Source organism: Tachyglossus aculeatus, unplaced genomic scaffold (genome assembly GCF_015852505.1).
Source record: "Tachyglossus aculeatus isolate mTacAcu1 unplaced genomic scaffold, mTacAcu1.pri scaffold_1_arrow_ctg1, whole genome shotgun sequence".
NCBI lineage: Eukaryota > Metazoa > Chordata > Mammalia > Monotremata > Tachyglossidae > Tachyglossus > Tachyglossus aculeatus.
Window position 1 is genome coordinate 284,930 of NW_024044915.1, and position 16,191 is coordinate 301,120.

Consider the following 16,191-nt stretch of genomic DNA (forward strand, 5'->3'; position numbering starts at 1 on the left):
TGGGCCCCGGCGGCTCGGACGACCACCGCGTTCCCGACCGGCTCCGGGACGTGACCCGGATCCGCCTCTCCCCCCTCTCTCCCGGCAGCTGGCCCGCTACCTCAACCGGAACTACTGGGAGAAGAAGCAGGAGGAAGCGGGCAAGAGCCCCACGCCCTCGGCCCCCGTGTCCGTGGCGGACGCCGCCGCCGCCGCCACCCCGCCGCCCGGGGAAGGCCACGCGGCCCCCGCCCCCGGGGCGGAGGTGAGAGAGAGGGGGAGGCGGAGGCCGGCCGGCCGGGGGCCGCGGGAGGAGGCCGTCGCCCGGCCCCCACGGCTGTGGTCTCTGTTTCAGACGCCCCTCCCGGAGCCGGACGCTCAGCCCCTACCGCCTTCCGCCGGCGGCGGACACTTCGCTGAGGTGAGTCGCCGCCCGGCCCGGCCCGGCCCGGCCCGCCGGGATTCCCGGGCATAGAGGAGCGGCACGGCTCAGTGGGAAGAGCCCGGGCTTTGGAGTCAGAGGTCAGGGGTTCAAATCGCGGCTCCACCAACTGTCAGCCGGGTGACTTTGGGCAAGTCGCTTCACTTCTCTGGGCCTCAGTTCCCTCATCTGGAAAGTGGGGATGAAGACTGGGAGCCCCGCGTGGGGCAACCTGATCATAATGCTATTATTATTATTATTATTATTATTATTATTATTATGATGATGATGATGAAGGGAAGCAGTGTGGCTCAGTGGAAAGCGCCCGGGCTTTGGAGTCAGAGGTCACGGGTTCAAACTGCAGCTCTGCCAACTATCAGCTGGGTGACTCTGGGCGAGTCGCTTCACTTCTCTGGGCCTCAGTTCCCTCATCTGGAAAATGGGGATGAAGACTGGGAGCCCCACGTGGGGCAACCTGATCATAATGCCAGTATTATTATTATTATTATTATTATTATTATCATTATTATTATCATCATCATCATCGTCATCATTATGAAGGGAAGCAGTGTGGCTCAGTGGAAAGAGCCTGGGCTTTGGAGTCAGAGGTCACGGGTTCAAATTCTGGCTCCACCAACTGTCAGCAGGGTGACTTTGGGCGAGTTGCTTCACTTCTCTGGGCCTCAGTTCCCTCATCTGGAAAATGGGGATGAAGACTGGGAGCCCCACGTGGGCAACCTGATCATAATGCCAGTATTATTAGTATTATCATTATGAAGGGAAGCAGTGTGGCTCAGTGGAAAGAGCCCGGGCTTTGGAGTCAGAGGTCACGGGTTCAAATCGCGGCTCCGCCAGCTGTCAGCCGGGTGACTTTGGGTGGGTCACTTCACTTCTCTGGGCCTCAGTTCCCTCATCTGGAAAATGGGGATGAAGACTGGGAGCCCCATGTGGGGCAACCTGATCATAATGCCAGTATTATTATTATTATTATTATCATTATGAAGGGAAGCAGTGTGGCTCAGTGGAAAGAGCCCGGGCTTTGGAGTCAGAGGTCACGGGTTCAAATCACGGCTCTGCCAACCGTCAGCCGGGTGACTTTGGGCGAGTCACTTCACTTGTCTGGGCCTCAGTTCCCTCATCTGGAAAATGGGGATGAAGACTGGGAGCCCCACGGGGGACAGCCTGATCACCTTTTCTCCCCTCAGCGCTTAGAGCGGTGCTTTGCACAGAGTAAGCGCTTAACAAATACCATCATTATTATTATCATCCCGGGGCCCCCTCTTGGGAACCCGCTCCGGTCCGGCTCCCGAGCCGCCCGTCCTGGCCAGTCATGGCCGCGGCCGGCCGGCCTTAGGTGAGCTCCGAGTAGGGGCCGGCGGAGGCGGTGGCGGGCCGGGGCCGGGTGCGAGGCGGCCTTCCCGTGTTCCCGGCAGCAATACCAGAACGGGGAGTCGGAGGAGGAGCACGAGCAGTTCCTGAAGGGGCTGCAGAACGCCGTCACCACCTTCGTCAACCGCATGAAGAGCAACCACCTGCGCGGCCGCAGCATCACCAACGACTCGGCCGTCCTCTCCCTCTTCCAGTCCATCAACAACATGCACCCCCAGCTCCTCCACCTCCTCAACCAGCTGGACGAACGCAGGTGTACGTGGGGGACCCTCCCCCCCACTTCCCCGGTGACCTGGGCTCGGTCCCTTCCCTTCTCCGGGCCTCCGTTCCCTCGTCTGGAAAATGGGTATCAAGCCTGGGAGCCCCCCGTGGGACAACCTCATCACCTTGTAACCTCCCCAGCGCTTAGAACGGTGCTTTGCACATAGTAAGCGCTTAATAAGTGCCATCATTATCATCATTATGAAGGGAAGCAGCGTGGCTCAGTGGAAAGAGCCCGGGCTTGCGAGTCAGGGGTCGTGGGTTCTAATCCCGGCTCCGCCGCTTGTCAGCTGAGTGACTTGGGGCAAGTCACTTCACTTCTCCGGGCCTCGGTTCCCTCATCTGGAAAATGAGGGTGAAGACTGTGAGCCCCATGTGGGACAACCTTTTCATTCATTCATTGTCGTATTTATTGAGCGCTTACTGTGTGCAGAGCATTCATTCATTAATTCAATCGTATTGAGCACTTACTGTGTGCAGAGCACTGTACTAAGCGCTTGAGAAGTACAAGTTGGCAACATATAGAGACGGTCCCTACCCAACAGTGGGCTCACAGTCTAGGAGGGGGAGACAGAGAACAAAACAAAATATTAACAAAATAAATCACCTTGTAACCTTCCCAGCGCTTAGAACAGGGCTTGACACATAGTAAGCGCTTAATAAATGCCATCATTATTATTATTCTCTGGTCCTCAGTTCCCTCATCTGTCAAATGGGGAGGAAGACTGTGAGCCCCACAGGGGACAACCTGACGACCTTGTATCCAGCCCAGCGCTTAGCGTGGTGCCCGGCACATAGTAAGCGCTTAAACATGAGAAGCAGCGTGGCTCAGTGGTAAAAACCCAGGCTTTGGAGTCAGAGGTCAGGGGTTCAAATCCCGGCTCCGCCGCTTGTCAGCTGGGTGACTTGGGGCAAGTCACTTCACTTCTCCAGGCCTCGGTTCCTTCATCTGGAAAATGGGGATGAAGACTGGGAGCGCCCCGTGGGACAGCCCGATTCGGTCAATCAATTGTATTTATTGAGCGCTTACTGTGTGCAGAGCACTGCACTAAGCGCTTGGGAATTCCAAGTCGGCGACACATAGAGACAGTCCCTACCCAACAGCGGGCTCACAGTCTAGAAGGGGGATCACCTTGTAACCTCCCCAGCGCTTAGAACAGAGCTTTGCGCATAGTAAGCGCTTAACGAATACCATCATTAAATACCCCAATTATTATTCTGGCTGTTATCAGGGGGTGGGCGGGCAGCCGAGACCCCCTCCCTGCCGGCCACTAGCTTCTTCCCGGCGGCCCCGGGGGTGGCCGGGGAGGGAAGGGGGTTGGCCCGGGCGCTCAGGCCTCGCGTCCCTCCGCCCCGGCAGTGTACTACGAGGGGCTGCAGGACAAACTGGCCCAGGTCCGCGACGCCCGGGGAGCACTGAACGCCCTGAGGGAAGAGCATCGCGAGAAACTGCGCCGGGCGGCGGAGGAGGCCGAGCGGCAGCGCCAGATTCAGCTGGCCCAGAAGCTGGAGATCATGAGGCAGAAGAAGCAGGTGAGCGGACGGCGGGCAGGGCCCCGGGGGGGTCTCCGGGCACAGCTGGATGACCGCTTCGGCCCCCTGCCCCTCCCCACTCCGGTCCGGACTTCATAATACAAATAATGACGGCATTTATGAAGCGCTTACTATGTGCCAAGCACTGTTCTAAGCGCTGGGGAGGTTACAAGGTTGTCCCTCCGCGGGGGGCTCACAGTCTTCCCTCATCTGTAAAATGCGATGTAAAGTGCGACAACCTGATCACCTTGTAACTTCCCCAGCGCTTCGAACAGTGCTTGGCACATAGTGAGCGCTTCATAAGTGCCATTATTATTGTTATTCATCCCCAGTTTCCAGATGAGGGAACTGAGGCCCAGAGAAGTTAAGTGGCTTGCCCACAGTCACACAGCAACGTAATTTCTCTGTGCTTCAGTTCCCTCCTCTGGGAAATGGGGGTGAAGACTGTGAGCCCCCCGTGGGACCACCTCATCACCTTGTAACCTCCCCAGCGCTTAGAACGGTGCTTTGCACATAGTAAGCGCTTAATAAATGCCACCATTATTAGTATTCTACAAGGTGATCAGGTTGTCCCCCCGTGGGGCCCCCAGTCTTCACCCCCCCATTTTACAGATGAGGTCACTGAGACACAGAGAAGCGAAGCGGCTTGCCCAAGGTCTCGCAGCTGTCCCGATTCGAACCCATGACCTCTGATTCTCAAACCCGGGCTCTTTCCACCGAGCCACGCCTAGTCCAGTGCCCTGCACAAAAATACACAATAGGACGAAGGAGGTCGGAGGCCCCGCTTCCCCGGGGCCGTCCGAGGCGGGGCGGGGGACCCGCTGACCGCCCCGCCGCCCCCTTTTCCCACCCGCCGGCAGGAATACCTGGAAATGCAGCGTCAGATGGCCATCCAGCGCCTGCAGGAGCAGGAGAAGGAGCGGCAGATCCGCCTGGAGCAGCAGAAGCAGACGATTCAGATGCGCGCCCAGATGCCGGCCTTCTCCCTCCCCTACGCCCAGGTGGGCCCTCTCCGCTCGTTTTGTTCATTCATTCATTTATTCATTCATTCACGTGTCTGGTTATTGTTCTGTTGGACTCTTCCAAGCCCTTAGTAATCATTCATTCATGTGTCTGGTTATTGTTCTGTTGGACTCTTCCAAGCCCTTAGTAATCATTCATTTATGTGTCTGGTTATTGTTCTGTTGGACTCTTCCAAGCCCTTAGTAATCATTCATTCATGTGTCTGCTTATCGTTCTGTTGGACTCTTCCATGCCTTTAGTATTCATTCATTCATTCATGTGTCTGGTTATTGTTCTGTTGGACTCTTCCAGGCCCTTAGTATTCATTCATTCATTCATGTGTGTGCTTATTATTCTGATGGACTCTTCCAAGCCCTTAGTATTCATTCATTCATTCATCTGGTTATTGTTCTGTTGGACTCCTCCAAGCCCTTAGTATTCATTCATTCATTCATGTGTCTGGTTATTGTACTGTTGGACTCTTCCAAGCCCTTAGTATTCATTTTCATTCATTCATTCATTCATTCATGTGTCTGGTTATTGTTCTGTTGGACTCTTCCAAGCCCTTAGTATTCATTCATTCATTCATGTGTCTGGTTATTGTTCTGTTGGACTCTTCCAAGCCCTTGGTATTCATTCATTCATGTGTCTGCTTATTGTTCTATTGGACTCTTCCAAGCCCTTAGTATTCATTCATTCATTCTTGTGTCTGCTTATTGTTCTGTTGGACTCTTCCAAGCCCTTAATATTCATTCATTCATTCATGTGTCTGGTTATTGTTCTTTTGGACTCTTCCAAGCCCTTAGTATTCATTCATTCATTCATTCATCTGGTTATTGTTCTATTGGACTCCTCCAGGCCCTTAGTATTCATTCATTCATTCATTCATGTGTCTGGTTATTGTTCTGTTGGACTCTTCCAAGCCCTTACTATTCATTCATTCATTCACGTGTCTGGTTATTGTTCTGTTGGACTCTTTCAAGCCCTTAGTATTCATTCATTCATTCATGTGTCTGCTTATTGTTCTGTTGGACTCTTCCAAGCCCTTAGTATTCATCCATTCATTCCTGTGTCTGCTTATTGTTCTGTTGGACTCTTCCAAGCCCTTAGTATTCATTCATTCATCCATTCATTCATGTGTCTGCTTATTGTTCTGTTGGACTCTTCCAAGCCCTTAGTATTCATTCATTCATTCATGTGTCTGCTTATTGTTCTGTTGGACTCTTCCAAGCCCTTAGTATTCATTCATCATCATCATCATCATCATCAATCGTATTTATTGAGTGCTTACTATGTGCAGAGCACTGTACTAAGCGCTTGGGAAGTACAAATTGGCAACATATAGAGACAGTCCCTACCCAACAGTGGGCTCACAGTCTAAAAGGGGGAGGCAGAGAACAAAACCAAACATACTAACAAAATAAAATAAATAGAATAGATATGTACAAGTAAAATAAATAAGTAAATAGAGTAATAAATATGTACAAACATATATACATATATACAGGTGCTGTGGGGAAGGGAAAGAGGTAAGATGGGGGGCTGGACAAGGGGATGAGGGGGAGAGGAAGGAAGGGGCTCAGTCTGGGAAGGCCTCCTGGAGGAGGTGAGCTCTCAGTAGGGCCTTGAAGGGAGGAAGAGAGCTAGCTTGGTGGATTCATTCATTCATTCATTCGTCTGGTTATTCTGTTGGACTCTTCCAAGCCCTTAGTATTCATTCATTCATTCATTCATGTGTCTGGTTATTGTTCTGTTGGACTCTTCCAAGCCCTTAGTATTCATTCATTCATTCAGTCGTACTTATTGAGCGCTTACTGTGTGCAGAGCACCGGCCTAAGCACTTGGGAAATACAAGTCAGCAACAGAGACAGTCCCTGCCCAACATTCATTTATTTATTCATTCAGTCGTATTTATTGAGCGCTTACTGAGTGCAGAGCACTGGACTAAGTGCTTGGGAAGACCAAGTCGGCAACAGATAGAGACGGTCCCTACCCAACATTCATTCATTCATTCATTCATTCATTCATTCGTATTTATTGAGCGCTTACTGTGTGCAGAGCACTGGACTAAGCGCTTGGGAAATACAAGTCGGCAACAGATAGAGACGGTCCCTACCCAACATTCATTCATTCGATCGTATTTATTGAGCGCTTACTGTGTGCAGAGCATTGGACTAAGCGCTTGGGAAGTACAAGTCGGCAACACAGAGAGACGGTCCCTACCCAACATTCATTCATTCATTCAGTCATATTTATTGAGCGCTTACTGTGTGCAGAGCACTGGACTAAGCGCTTGGGAAGTACAAGTCGGCAACAGATAGAGACGGTCCCTACCCAACATTCATTCATTCATTCAATCGTATTTATTGAGCGCTTACTGTGTGCAGAGCACTGGAATAAGTGCTTGGGAAATACAAGTCGGCAACAGATAGACGGTCCCTACCAACATCCATTCATTCATTCATTCGTATTTACTGAGCGCTTACTGTGTGCAGAGCACTGGACTAAGCGCTTGGGAAATACAAGTCGGCAACACAGAGAGATGGTCCCTACCTAATATTCATTCATTCATTCAGTCATACTTATTGAGTGCTTACTGTGTGCAGAGCAGTGGACTAAGCACTTGGGAAGTACAAGTGGGCAACATAGACGATCCCTACCCAACAATGGGCTTTGAAGAGGGGAAGAGAGCTAGTTTGGCGGATGTGAGGAGGGAGGGCATTGCGGGCCGGAGGTAGGACGGGGGTCTCACCGCGCCCCCCGTCCCCGCCGCCCTCCTCCCCTCTCCCCCTTGTCAGCTGCAGGCCGTGCCGGCTTCGGGGGGCGTCCTCTACCAGCCGTCGGGCCCGGGCAGCTTCCCGGCCACCTTCAGCCCCGCGGGCTCCGTGGAAGGCTCCCCCATGCACACGGTGTACATGGCTCAGCCGGGCCAGGCGGGCGGCGGGCCCTACCCCAGTCTGCCCGCCGCGGGCACAGGTAAGGCCGCGGAGGGGGCGGGCGGCAGCGGCGGGCCAAGAGAGCGGGCGCCGCGGACCTGACGCCCGCCCGCCTTCCGCCCCCTCAGAGCCCAGCATGGTGAGCGCCTACATGTACCCGGCGGGCACCGGCGGCGGGCAGGCGGCCCAGGCGGTGCCCACCACCAACCCCGCCTACTCCTCCTACCAGCCCACCCCGACCCAGGGCTACCAGGTGAGCGCGGGGCGGTCGGGGCCGTCGGACCCACCGGGGGAGGCGGGGGACGGGCCGGTCACGCCCGCCCCGCCGCCCCCTGCCCGCTTCCTCTTCCGCAGAACGTCGCCTCCCAGGCCCCCCAGAGCCTCCCGCCCCCCATTTCCCAGCCGCCGCCGCCGCCGCCGCCGCAGTCGGGCGCCCTGGGCTACCTGGGGAACCAGTCGGTGTCCATGGGCTACCAGCCCTACGGCATGCAGGTGAGGAGGCCGGGACGGGGCGCCCCGCTTCGGCCCGGAGAGGTGGCCACCCCCCCCCTTTATTAGTGTTAGTAATAATAATTAGTATCATCAACAGATAATACCGGTCGACCGATTGGCTCTCCGCCTCAACCCCCGAGAGGCGGGAAGGCTCCCTCGGGAGCCTGGGGAGAGCGGAGGATTGTGGAAAGTGGGGGGTCCCTCCGTCCGCCCCCCTCGGGCTCCCCGCTTCGGCCCGGGACTGTCAGTTTCAGTCCGGAGAGGTGCCCCCCCCCCCCCCTTATTACCATTAGTAATGATAATTAGCATCATCGACAGATAATACCGGTCGACCGATTGACTCTCCGCCCCAACCCCCGAGAGGCGGGAAGGCTCCCTCGGGAACCTGGGGAGAGCGGAGGAGTGTGGAAAGTGGGGGGTCCCTCCGTCCGCCCCCGTTGGGCTCCCCGCTTCGGCCCCCCCCCCCTTATTAGTATTAGTAGTAATAATTGTCATCGACAGATAATACCGGTCGACCGATTGACTCTCTGCCCCAACCCCTGTGAGGCAGGAAGGCTTCCTCAGGAGCCTGGGGAGAGTGGAGGAGTGTGGAAAGTGGGGGGGTCCCTCCGTCCGCCCCCCTCGGGCTCTCCACTTCGGCCCGGGACCGTCGGTTTCAGCCCGGAGAGGAGGGCCCTCCCTTATTAGTATTAGTAATGATAATTAGTATCATCGACAGATAATACCGGTCGACCGTTTGACTCTCCGCCCCAACCCCCAAGAGATGGGACGGCTCCCTCGGGAACCTGGGAAGAGCGGAGGATTGTGGAAAGTGGGGGGTCCCTCCGTCTGCCCCCCTCGGGCTCCCCGCTTCGGCCCGGGACTGTCAGTTTCAGCCCAGAGAGGAGGGCCCTCCCTTATTAGTATTAGTAATGATAATTAATATCATCAACAGATAATACCGGTCGACCGATTGACTCTCCGCCCCAACCCCCGAGAGGCGGGACGGCTCCCTCGGGAGCCGGGGGAGAGCGGAGGATTGTGGAAAGTGGGGGGTCCCTCCGTCCGCCCCCCTCAGGTTCCCCGCTTCGGCCCGGGACCATCGGTTTCAGCCCGGAGAGGAGGGCCCTCTCTTATTAGTATTAATAATGATAATTAGTATCATCGACAGATAATACCGGTCGACCGATTGACTCTCCGCCCCAACCCCCGAGAGGCGGGAAAGCTCCCTTGGGAGCCGGAGGAGAGCTGAGCGGAGGATTGTGGGAAGTGGGGGGGGGTCCCTCGGTCCACCCCCATCAGGCTCCCCACTTCAGCCCAGGACTGTTGGTTTCAGCCTGGAGAGGAGGGCCCCCCCTTATTAGTATTAGTAATGATAATTAGTATCATCGACAGATAATACCGATTGACTCTCCGCCCCAACCCCCGAGAGGCGGGAAGGCTCCCTCAATCAATCAATCAATCAATCGTATTTATTGAGCGCTTACTATGTGCAGAGCACTGTACTAAGCGCTTAGTACAGTACGGGAGCCTGGGGAGAGCGGAGGATTGTGGAAAGTGGGGGGTCCCTGGGTCCGCCCCCCTCGGGCTCCCCGCTTCGGCCGGGACCGGAGGAGGGGGGCCCGTCCGCCCACTCTGGGCGTCTTCCCTATCCCACTTTTCCGAGGGAGGGGATGGGCCCTTTCCCCGCCCTCTCCCCCCACCCGACCCCGGTGGGTCCGGAGGTTCCCGGCGACCCCCCGCTCCTCGCTGTTCCCCTCGTCTAGAACCTGATGACGACCCTCCCCGCTCCGGACTCGGCTCTGCCCCCTCAGCAGCCCTACCTCTCGGGCCAGCCGCCCATGTACCAGCAGGTGAGGCTTCGCCGAGAAGAGCGGCCGCTCGTTCATTCACTCAGCCGGATTTATTGAGCGCTTACTGCGTGCCGAGCACTGGACTAAGCGCTTGGGAAGTCCAAGTTGGGCTTGGGATGCCACCCCCACCCCCACCCCCCATCATCCTGGGCTTTGGTGAGTGGGGGGCTCTGGCTATTTGAGCTACACCCCCTCTTCTTTAGGGTGGGCATGGGATGGGGGTTGCTGGGATTGGTGATGCCAATTTATTGAGGATGATGATGATAATAATAATGGAATTTATTAAGTGGGGATGATGATAATAATAATAATGGCATTTATTAAGCGCTTACTATGTGCAAAGCACTGTTCTACGTTCTGCTTCTTGATGATGGTGCTAAGCGCTACAGCAGAAGTTCTGTGTGGGCAGGGACTTCATTCATTTATTCATTCAGTCGTATCTATTGAGCGCTTACTGTGTGCAGAGCCCTGTACTAAGCGCTTGGCAACATATAGAGACGGTCCCTACCCACCGATGGGCTCACAGTCTAGAAGGGGGAGACGGGCAACAAAACAAAACACGTGGACGGGTGTCAAGTCATCAGAATAAATAGAAATAAAGCTAGATGCACAGCATTAACAAAATAAATAGAATAGTAACTGTTTACTACTACTAATAATAATGATGGCATTTATTAAGCGCTTACTATGTGCAAAGCACTGTTCTAAGCGCTGGAGTAGATTAATAAATCTGTACAAACAGTGCTGTGGGGAGGGAAAGGAGGCCGATTATTCATTCATTGTTGTATTGAGTGCCTACTGAGTGCAGAGCACTGGACTAAGCACTTGGGAAGTACAAGTTGGCGATATATAGAGATGATCCCTACCCGACAATGGGCTCAGGGTCTAGAAGGGGGAGATGGACGACAAAACAAAACATGTGGATGGGTGTCAAGTCATCAGAATAAATAGAAACAAAGCTAGATGCACATCATTAACAAAATAAATAGAATAGTAACTATGTACTAGGAAATAGAGTAATAAATCTGTACGAACAGTGCTGTGGAGAGGGGAAGGAGGCCGCTCATTCATTCATTCAATCATATTTATTGAGCGCTTACTGAGTGCAGAGCACTGGACTAAGCGCTTGGGAAGTCCAAGTCAGCGGCATATAGAGATGGTCCCGACCCAACAGGCTCACGGTGCAGAAGGGGGAGATGGACAACGAAACAAAACATGTGGACGGGTGTCCAGTCATCAGAATAAATAGAAATAAAGCTATAAAGTAAATAAATAAAGCTAATAAAGCTAAAGTAAATAAAATAAAGCTATAAAGTAAATAAATAGAAGTAAAGAAGTAAAGCACGTCATTAACAAAATAAATAGAATAGTACATATCAGTCAATCGTATTTATTGAGCGCTTACTGTGTGCAGAGCACTGTACGAATAAAATAGTGATAAATCTGTAAAGCATTTATACAGGTGCTGTACAAGTAAAATAGGGTAATAAATCTGTACAAACATATACAGGTGCTGTGGGGAGGGGAAGGAGCAGCGTGGCTCAATGGAAAGAGCCCGGGCTTTGGAGTCAGAGGTCATGGGTTCAAATCCCGGCTCCGCCAACTGTCAGCTGGGGGACTCTGGGCAAGTCACTTCACTTCTCTGGGCCTCAGTGACCTCATCTGGAAAATGGGGATGAAGACTATGAGTCCCCTGTGGGCCAACCTGATCACTTTGTAACCTCCCCAGCGCTTTGAACAGTGCTTTTAGACTGTCTTTTAGACTGTGAGCCCACTGTTGGGTAGGGACTGTCTCTATATGTTGCCAACTTGGACTTCCCAAGCGCTTAGTCCAGTGCTCTGCACACAGTAAGCGCTCAATAAATACGATTGATGATGATGATATGTTGCCACCTTGGACTTCCCAAGCGCTTAGCCCAGTGCTGTGCACACAGTAAGCGCTCAATAATAATAATAATAATAATAATAATGGCACTTGTTAAGCGCTTACTATATGCAAAGCACTGTTCTAAGCGCTGGGGGGATACAAGGCGATCAGGTTGTCCCACGTTGGGCTCACAGTCCTAATCCCCATTTTCCAGATGAGGTAACTGAGGCTCCGAGAAGTGAAGTGACTAGCCAACGGTCACACAGCAGACCGGTGGCAGAGCCGGGATTTGAACCCATGACCTCTGACTCCAAAGCCCGGGCTCTTCCCACGGAGCCACGCTGCTCAATAAATACGATTGATTGCACATTGTGAGCGCTTAATAAATGCCATCATTATTATAAGGAGGTAGCGTGGGGAGGATGGGGGGGTTAGTCTGGCATGTAGTGAGCGCCTCGCGGGTACCATCCTTGCTGTTCTTTCTGCTTGCCTCCAGATGGGCGCGCCCAGTGGGCCCCCCCAGCAGCCCCAGCCGGCGGCCCCTCAGCCCCCGCCGCCCCCGCCGCCGGGCGCGGGCGAGGCCCAGCTCATCTCCTTCGACTGACCCCCGGGGCCCGGCCGGCCCGGGAGGCGGGCGGCCCCGTGCCAGCGCCACACACTACCATCCATCCGGAACGACTCGCGTCCCTAACTCGCCCTTCCTCCACCCCTCCCCGCTCCCCCCCGCCGGGTGCCGCGTAGCCCTCCTTCCCCGACGGGAGGTGGGAAGGGGCGCGGGGGGCATCACGAGCATCTCGCCTCCCTCGTCCCCAATCCGCGACCCCTTCCCGAAGGGAAGGGGCGTCCGTGTGAGGTGTGAGGTTATCCTCAAACCCGGGGTGGGCGGGAAAAACGGTCACCCCGGGAATGCGAGACCCCCCTCAACTCGGCGAAGCCCCCAGACACGGCTCCCTCCCCCCCGCCCACCCTCTCAGGTGGGCACAGGAGGCCCGGGTTCCCTTGGAGGGGGGCACGATCTGCGCCTCCCGCCCGCCCCTCGGCCCCCCACCCCTCTGCTTCCGAGCACTCATCTCTCATTTAGTGTCAGAATAGACCACGGAAAGTGGTAATAAAACATCTGCAAACGTGCCGCAGCCACCGGGCCTTTCCTGGGAAGCGGGGAAGGATGGGCACCGGGTGGGGGGAGCGCTTAGTCCAGTGCTCCGCACACAGTAAGCGCTCGGAAAACACGGGCGAATGAATGAATGGGACAGAGCGCGGCCCTCCGAGCCAGAGGGTCGTGAGTGCTTCTAGACTGTGAGCCCGCTGTTGGGTAGGGACTGTCTCTATATGTTTCCAACTTTGACTTCCCAAGCGCTTAGTACGGTGCTCTGCACACCGTAAGCGCTCAGTAAATACGATTGAATGAATGCTAATCCCGCCTCTGCCACTGGGAGGTCGTGGGTTCTAATCCTGGCTCTGCCACTTGTCAGCTGTGTGACTTGGGGCAAGTCACTTCACTTCTCTGGGCCTCATGACCTCACCTGGAAAATGGCAGTGATTCATTCATTCAATCGTATTTATTGAGTGCTTACTGTTACTGAGAAGCAGTATGGCTCAGTGGAAAGAGCCCGGGCTTTGGAGTCAGAGGTCACGGGTTCAAATCCCGGCTCTGCCAATTGTCAGCTGGGTGACTTTGGGCAAGTCGCCTCACTTCTCTGGGCCTCAGTGACCTCATCTGTAAAATGGGGATTAAGACTCTGAGCCCCCCGTGGGACAGCCTGATCACCCTGTAACTTCCCCAGCGCTTAGAACAGTGCTTTGCACATAGTAAGCGCTTAATAAATGCCATCATTATTATTATTATTATTAACGCAACTAGTTCCACACATGCACAGCGCCATGTCAGCTTCCCGAGAGTTCTCCAATCAATCAATCGTATTGAGCGCTTACTGTGTGCAGAGCACTGTACTAAGCGCTTGGGAAGTCCAAGTTGGCAACATCTAGAGACGGTCCCTCCCCAACAGTGGGCTCACAGTCTAAAAGGGGGAGACAGACCACAAAACCAAACATAGTAACAAAATAAAATAGATATGTACAAGTAAAATAAAGAGTAATAAATATGTACTCCACGGGCACATTGCTGCTCCACGCATCCGCATTAGAGAAGCAGCGTGGCTCAGTGGAAAGAGCCCGGGCTTTGGAGTCAGAGGTCATGGGTTCGAATCCTGGCTCTGCCACTTGTCCGCTGTGTGACTTTGGGCAAGTCCCTTCACTTCTCTGGGCCTCAGTTCCCTCATCTGTAAAATGGGGATGAAGACTGTGAGCCCCACGTGGGACAACCTGATCAACTTGTATTCCCCCCCAGCGCTTAGAACAGTGCTGTGCACATAGTAAGCGCTTAACAAATGCCATTATTATTATTATTATTAGCACGCCGGCCTCCCTCCTGAGAGTTTTGTTTTGTTTTCTGTCTCCCCCTTCTAGACTGTGAGCCCGTTGTTGGATAGGGACCGTCTCTAGATGTTGCAAACTTGCATTTCCCAAGCGCCCAGTCCAGTGCTCTGCACACAGTAAGCGCCCCATAAATACGATTGATTGAATGAATGAATGAATGAATGAATGAATGAGGGCTCTCCACAGGCGCATTGCTGTCCGACGCATGCGCATTACAACGCCGGCCTCCCGGGAGTCCTCCACAGGCGCATTGCTGCCCCACGCATGCGCACTACAGCGCCGCCCCCTCCCACCACAGCTCCCCACAGGCGCCGCTCCACGCGTGCGCATTCCCGCCCCAGCCTCCCCGGAGTTCTCCACAGGCGCTTGGCTGCTCCACGCATAATAATAATAATAATGATAGTAATGTTGGTATTTGTTAAGCGCTTACTATGTGCAAGGCACTGTTCTAAGCGCTGGGGGGAATACAAGGAGATGAGGTTGTCCCATGTGGGGCTCACAGTCTTAATCCCCATTTTACAGATGAGGGAACTGAGGCACAGAGAAGTGAAGTGACTTGCCCAAGGTCACACAGCAGACATGTGGGGGAGGTGGGATTCGAACCCATGACCTGTAACTCCCAAGCCCGTGCTCTTTCCACTGAGCCACGCTGCTTCACGCATGCGTATTACCACGCGGGCCCGCCCCCCATCCCCAACGGGCGCCGCCCCACGCATGCGCACTCCCTCCCGGGAGTTCTCCACAGGCGCTTGGCTACCCTACGCATGCGCATTACAGCGCCGGCATCCTGAGAGTTCTCCACAGCCGCATTGCTGCTTCACGCATGCGCACTACAGCGCCGGCCGGCCTCCCGAGCGCTCCCCACAGGCGCCGCTCCACGCGTGCGCATTCGCGCCCCAGCCTCCCGGGAGTTCTCCATAGGCTCTAAGCCGCTCCTCGCATGCGCATTACCGCGCCGGCCCCCCCAGATCCCCAAGGGCGCCGCCCTACGCATGCGCACTCCCGCCCCAGCCCCCCCGGGGAGTTCTCCACAGGTACTTGGCCGCCCTACGCATGCGCACTCCCGCCTCAGCCCCCCCCCCCCGGGAGTTCTCCACAGGTACTTGGCTGCCCTACGCATGCGCATTACAGCGCCGGCTGCCGGAGAGTTCTTCACGGGCGCACTGCTGCTTTACGCATGCGCACTACTGCGCCGGCCGGCCTCCCTAGCGCTCCCCGCAGGCTCCGCCCCACCCGAGCGCATCCCCGCCCCAGCCTCTCGGGAGTTCCCTATAGGCTCAATAAATATTTATTTATTTTACTTGTACATGTTTATTCTATTTTATTTTGTTAATATGTTTTGTTTTGTTGGCTGCCCCCCCCCCTTCTAGACTGTGAGCCCGCTGTTGGGTAGGGACCGTCTCTATCTGTGGCCAACTTGTACTTCCCAAGCGCTTAGTACAGTGCTCTGCACACAGTAAGCGCTCAATAAATATTTATTTTACTTGTAAGTATTTATTCTATTTTATTTTGTTAATATGGTTTGTTTTGTTGGCTGTCTCCCCCTTCTAGACTGTGAGCCCGCTGTTGGGGAGGGACCGTCTCTAGATGTTGCCAACTTGGACTTCCCAAGCGCTTAGTACAGTGCTGGCGCACAGTGAGCGCTCAAAAAATACGATTGAATGAATAGGCGCTAAGCCGCTCCACGCATGCGCATTAGCGCGCCGGGCGCCCCCCCGAAATCCCCAAGGGCGCCGCTCCACGCATGCGCATTACCGTGCCGGGCGCCCCCCCGAAATCCCCAAGGGCGCCGCTCCACGCATGCGCACTGCAGGAGGTCCCAGGCGCTTGACTGCTCCACGCATGCGCATTACCGCGCCACCCTCCCGGGATTTCTCCCCAGGCGCTAAGCCGCTCCACGCATGCGTATTACCGCGCCGGCCCCCCGGGTGCCACTCCACGCATGCGCACTCCCGCCCCGCCCTGCGGGGAGTTCTCAGGCGAGTGACTGCTCCACGCACGCGCATTCCCGCGCCAGCCGGCGCGCCGCTCCACGCATGCGCA

The 16,191-nt window shown here is 54.9% G+C and overlaps 1 protein-coding gene across 2 annotated transcripts in view; it reads left to right on the forward strand.

The window, feature by feature from the left end:
- HGS (hepatocyte growth factor-regulated tyrosine kinase substrate) overlaps nt 1-12,408 on the forward strand; it is a 37,233-nt gene extending 24,825 nt beyond the window's left edge. Inside the window, exons 13-22 of one of the 2 annotated variants that reach the window (XM_038742914.1) lie at nt 89-244; nt 335-400; nt 1,834-2,044; nt 3,411-3,583; nt 4,444-4,584; nt 7,384-7,561; nt 7,650-7,774; nt 7,876-8,013; nt 9,759-9,845; nt 12,209-12,408. In XM_038742914.1, the coding sequence (XP_038598842.1) occupies nt 89-244; nt 335-400; nt 1,834-2,044; nt 3,411-3,583; nt 4,444-4,584; nt 7,384-7,561; nt 7,650-7,774; nt 7,876-8,013; nt 9,759-9,845; nt 12,209-12,316 (1,383 nt within the window). In that variant the 3' untranslated portion in view covers nt 12,317-12,408. The remainder of the gene's footprint in view (nt 1-88; nt 245-334; nt 401-1,833; nt 2,045-3,410; nt 3,584-4,443; nt 4,585-7,383; nt 7,562-7,649; nt 7,775-7,875; nt 8,014-9,758; nt 9,846-12,208) is intronic. The other variant, XM_038742915.1, reaches the window with a different exon arrangement.
- The last annotated feature ends 3,783 nt before the right edge of the window (nt 12,409-16,191 follow it).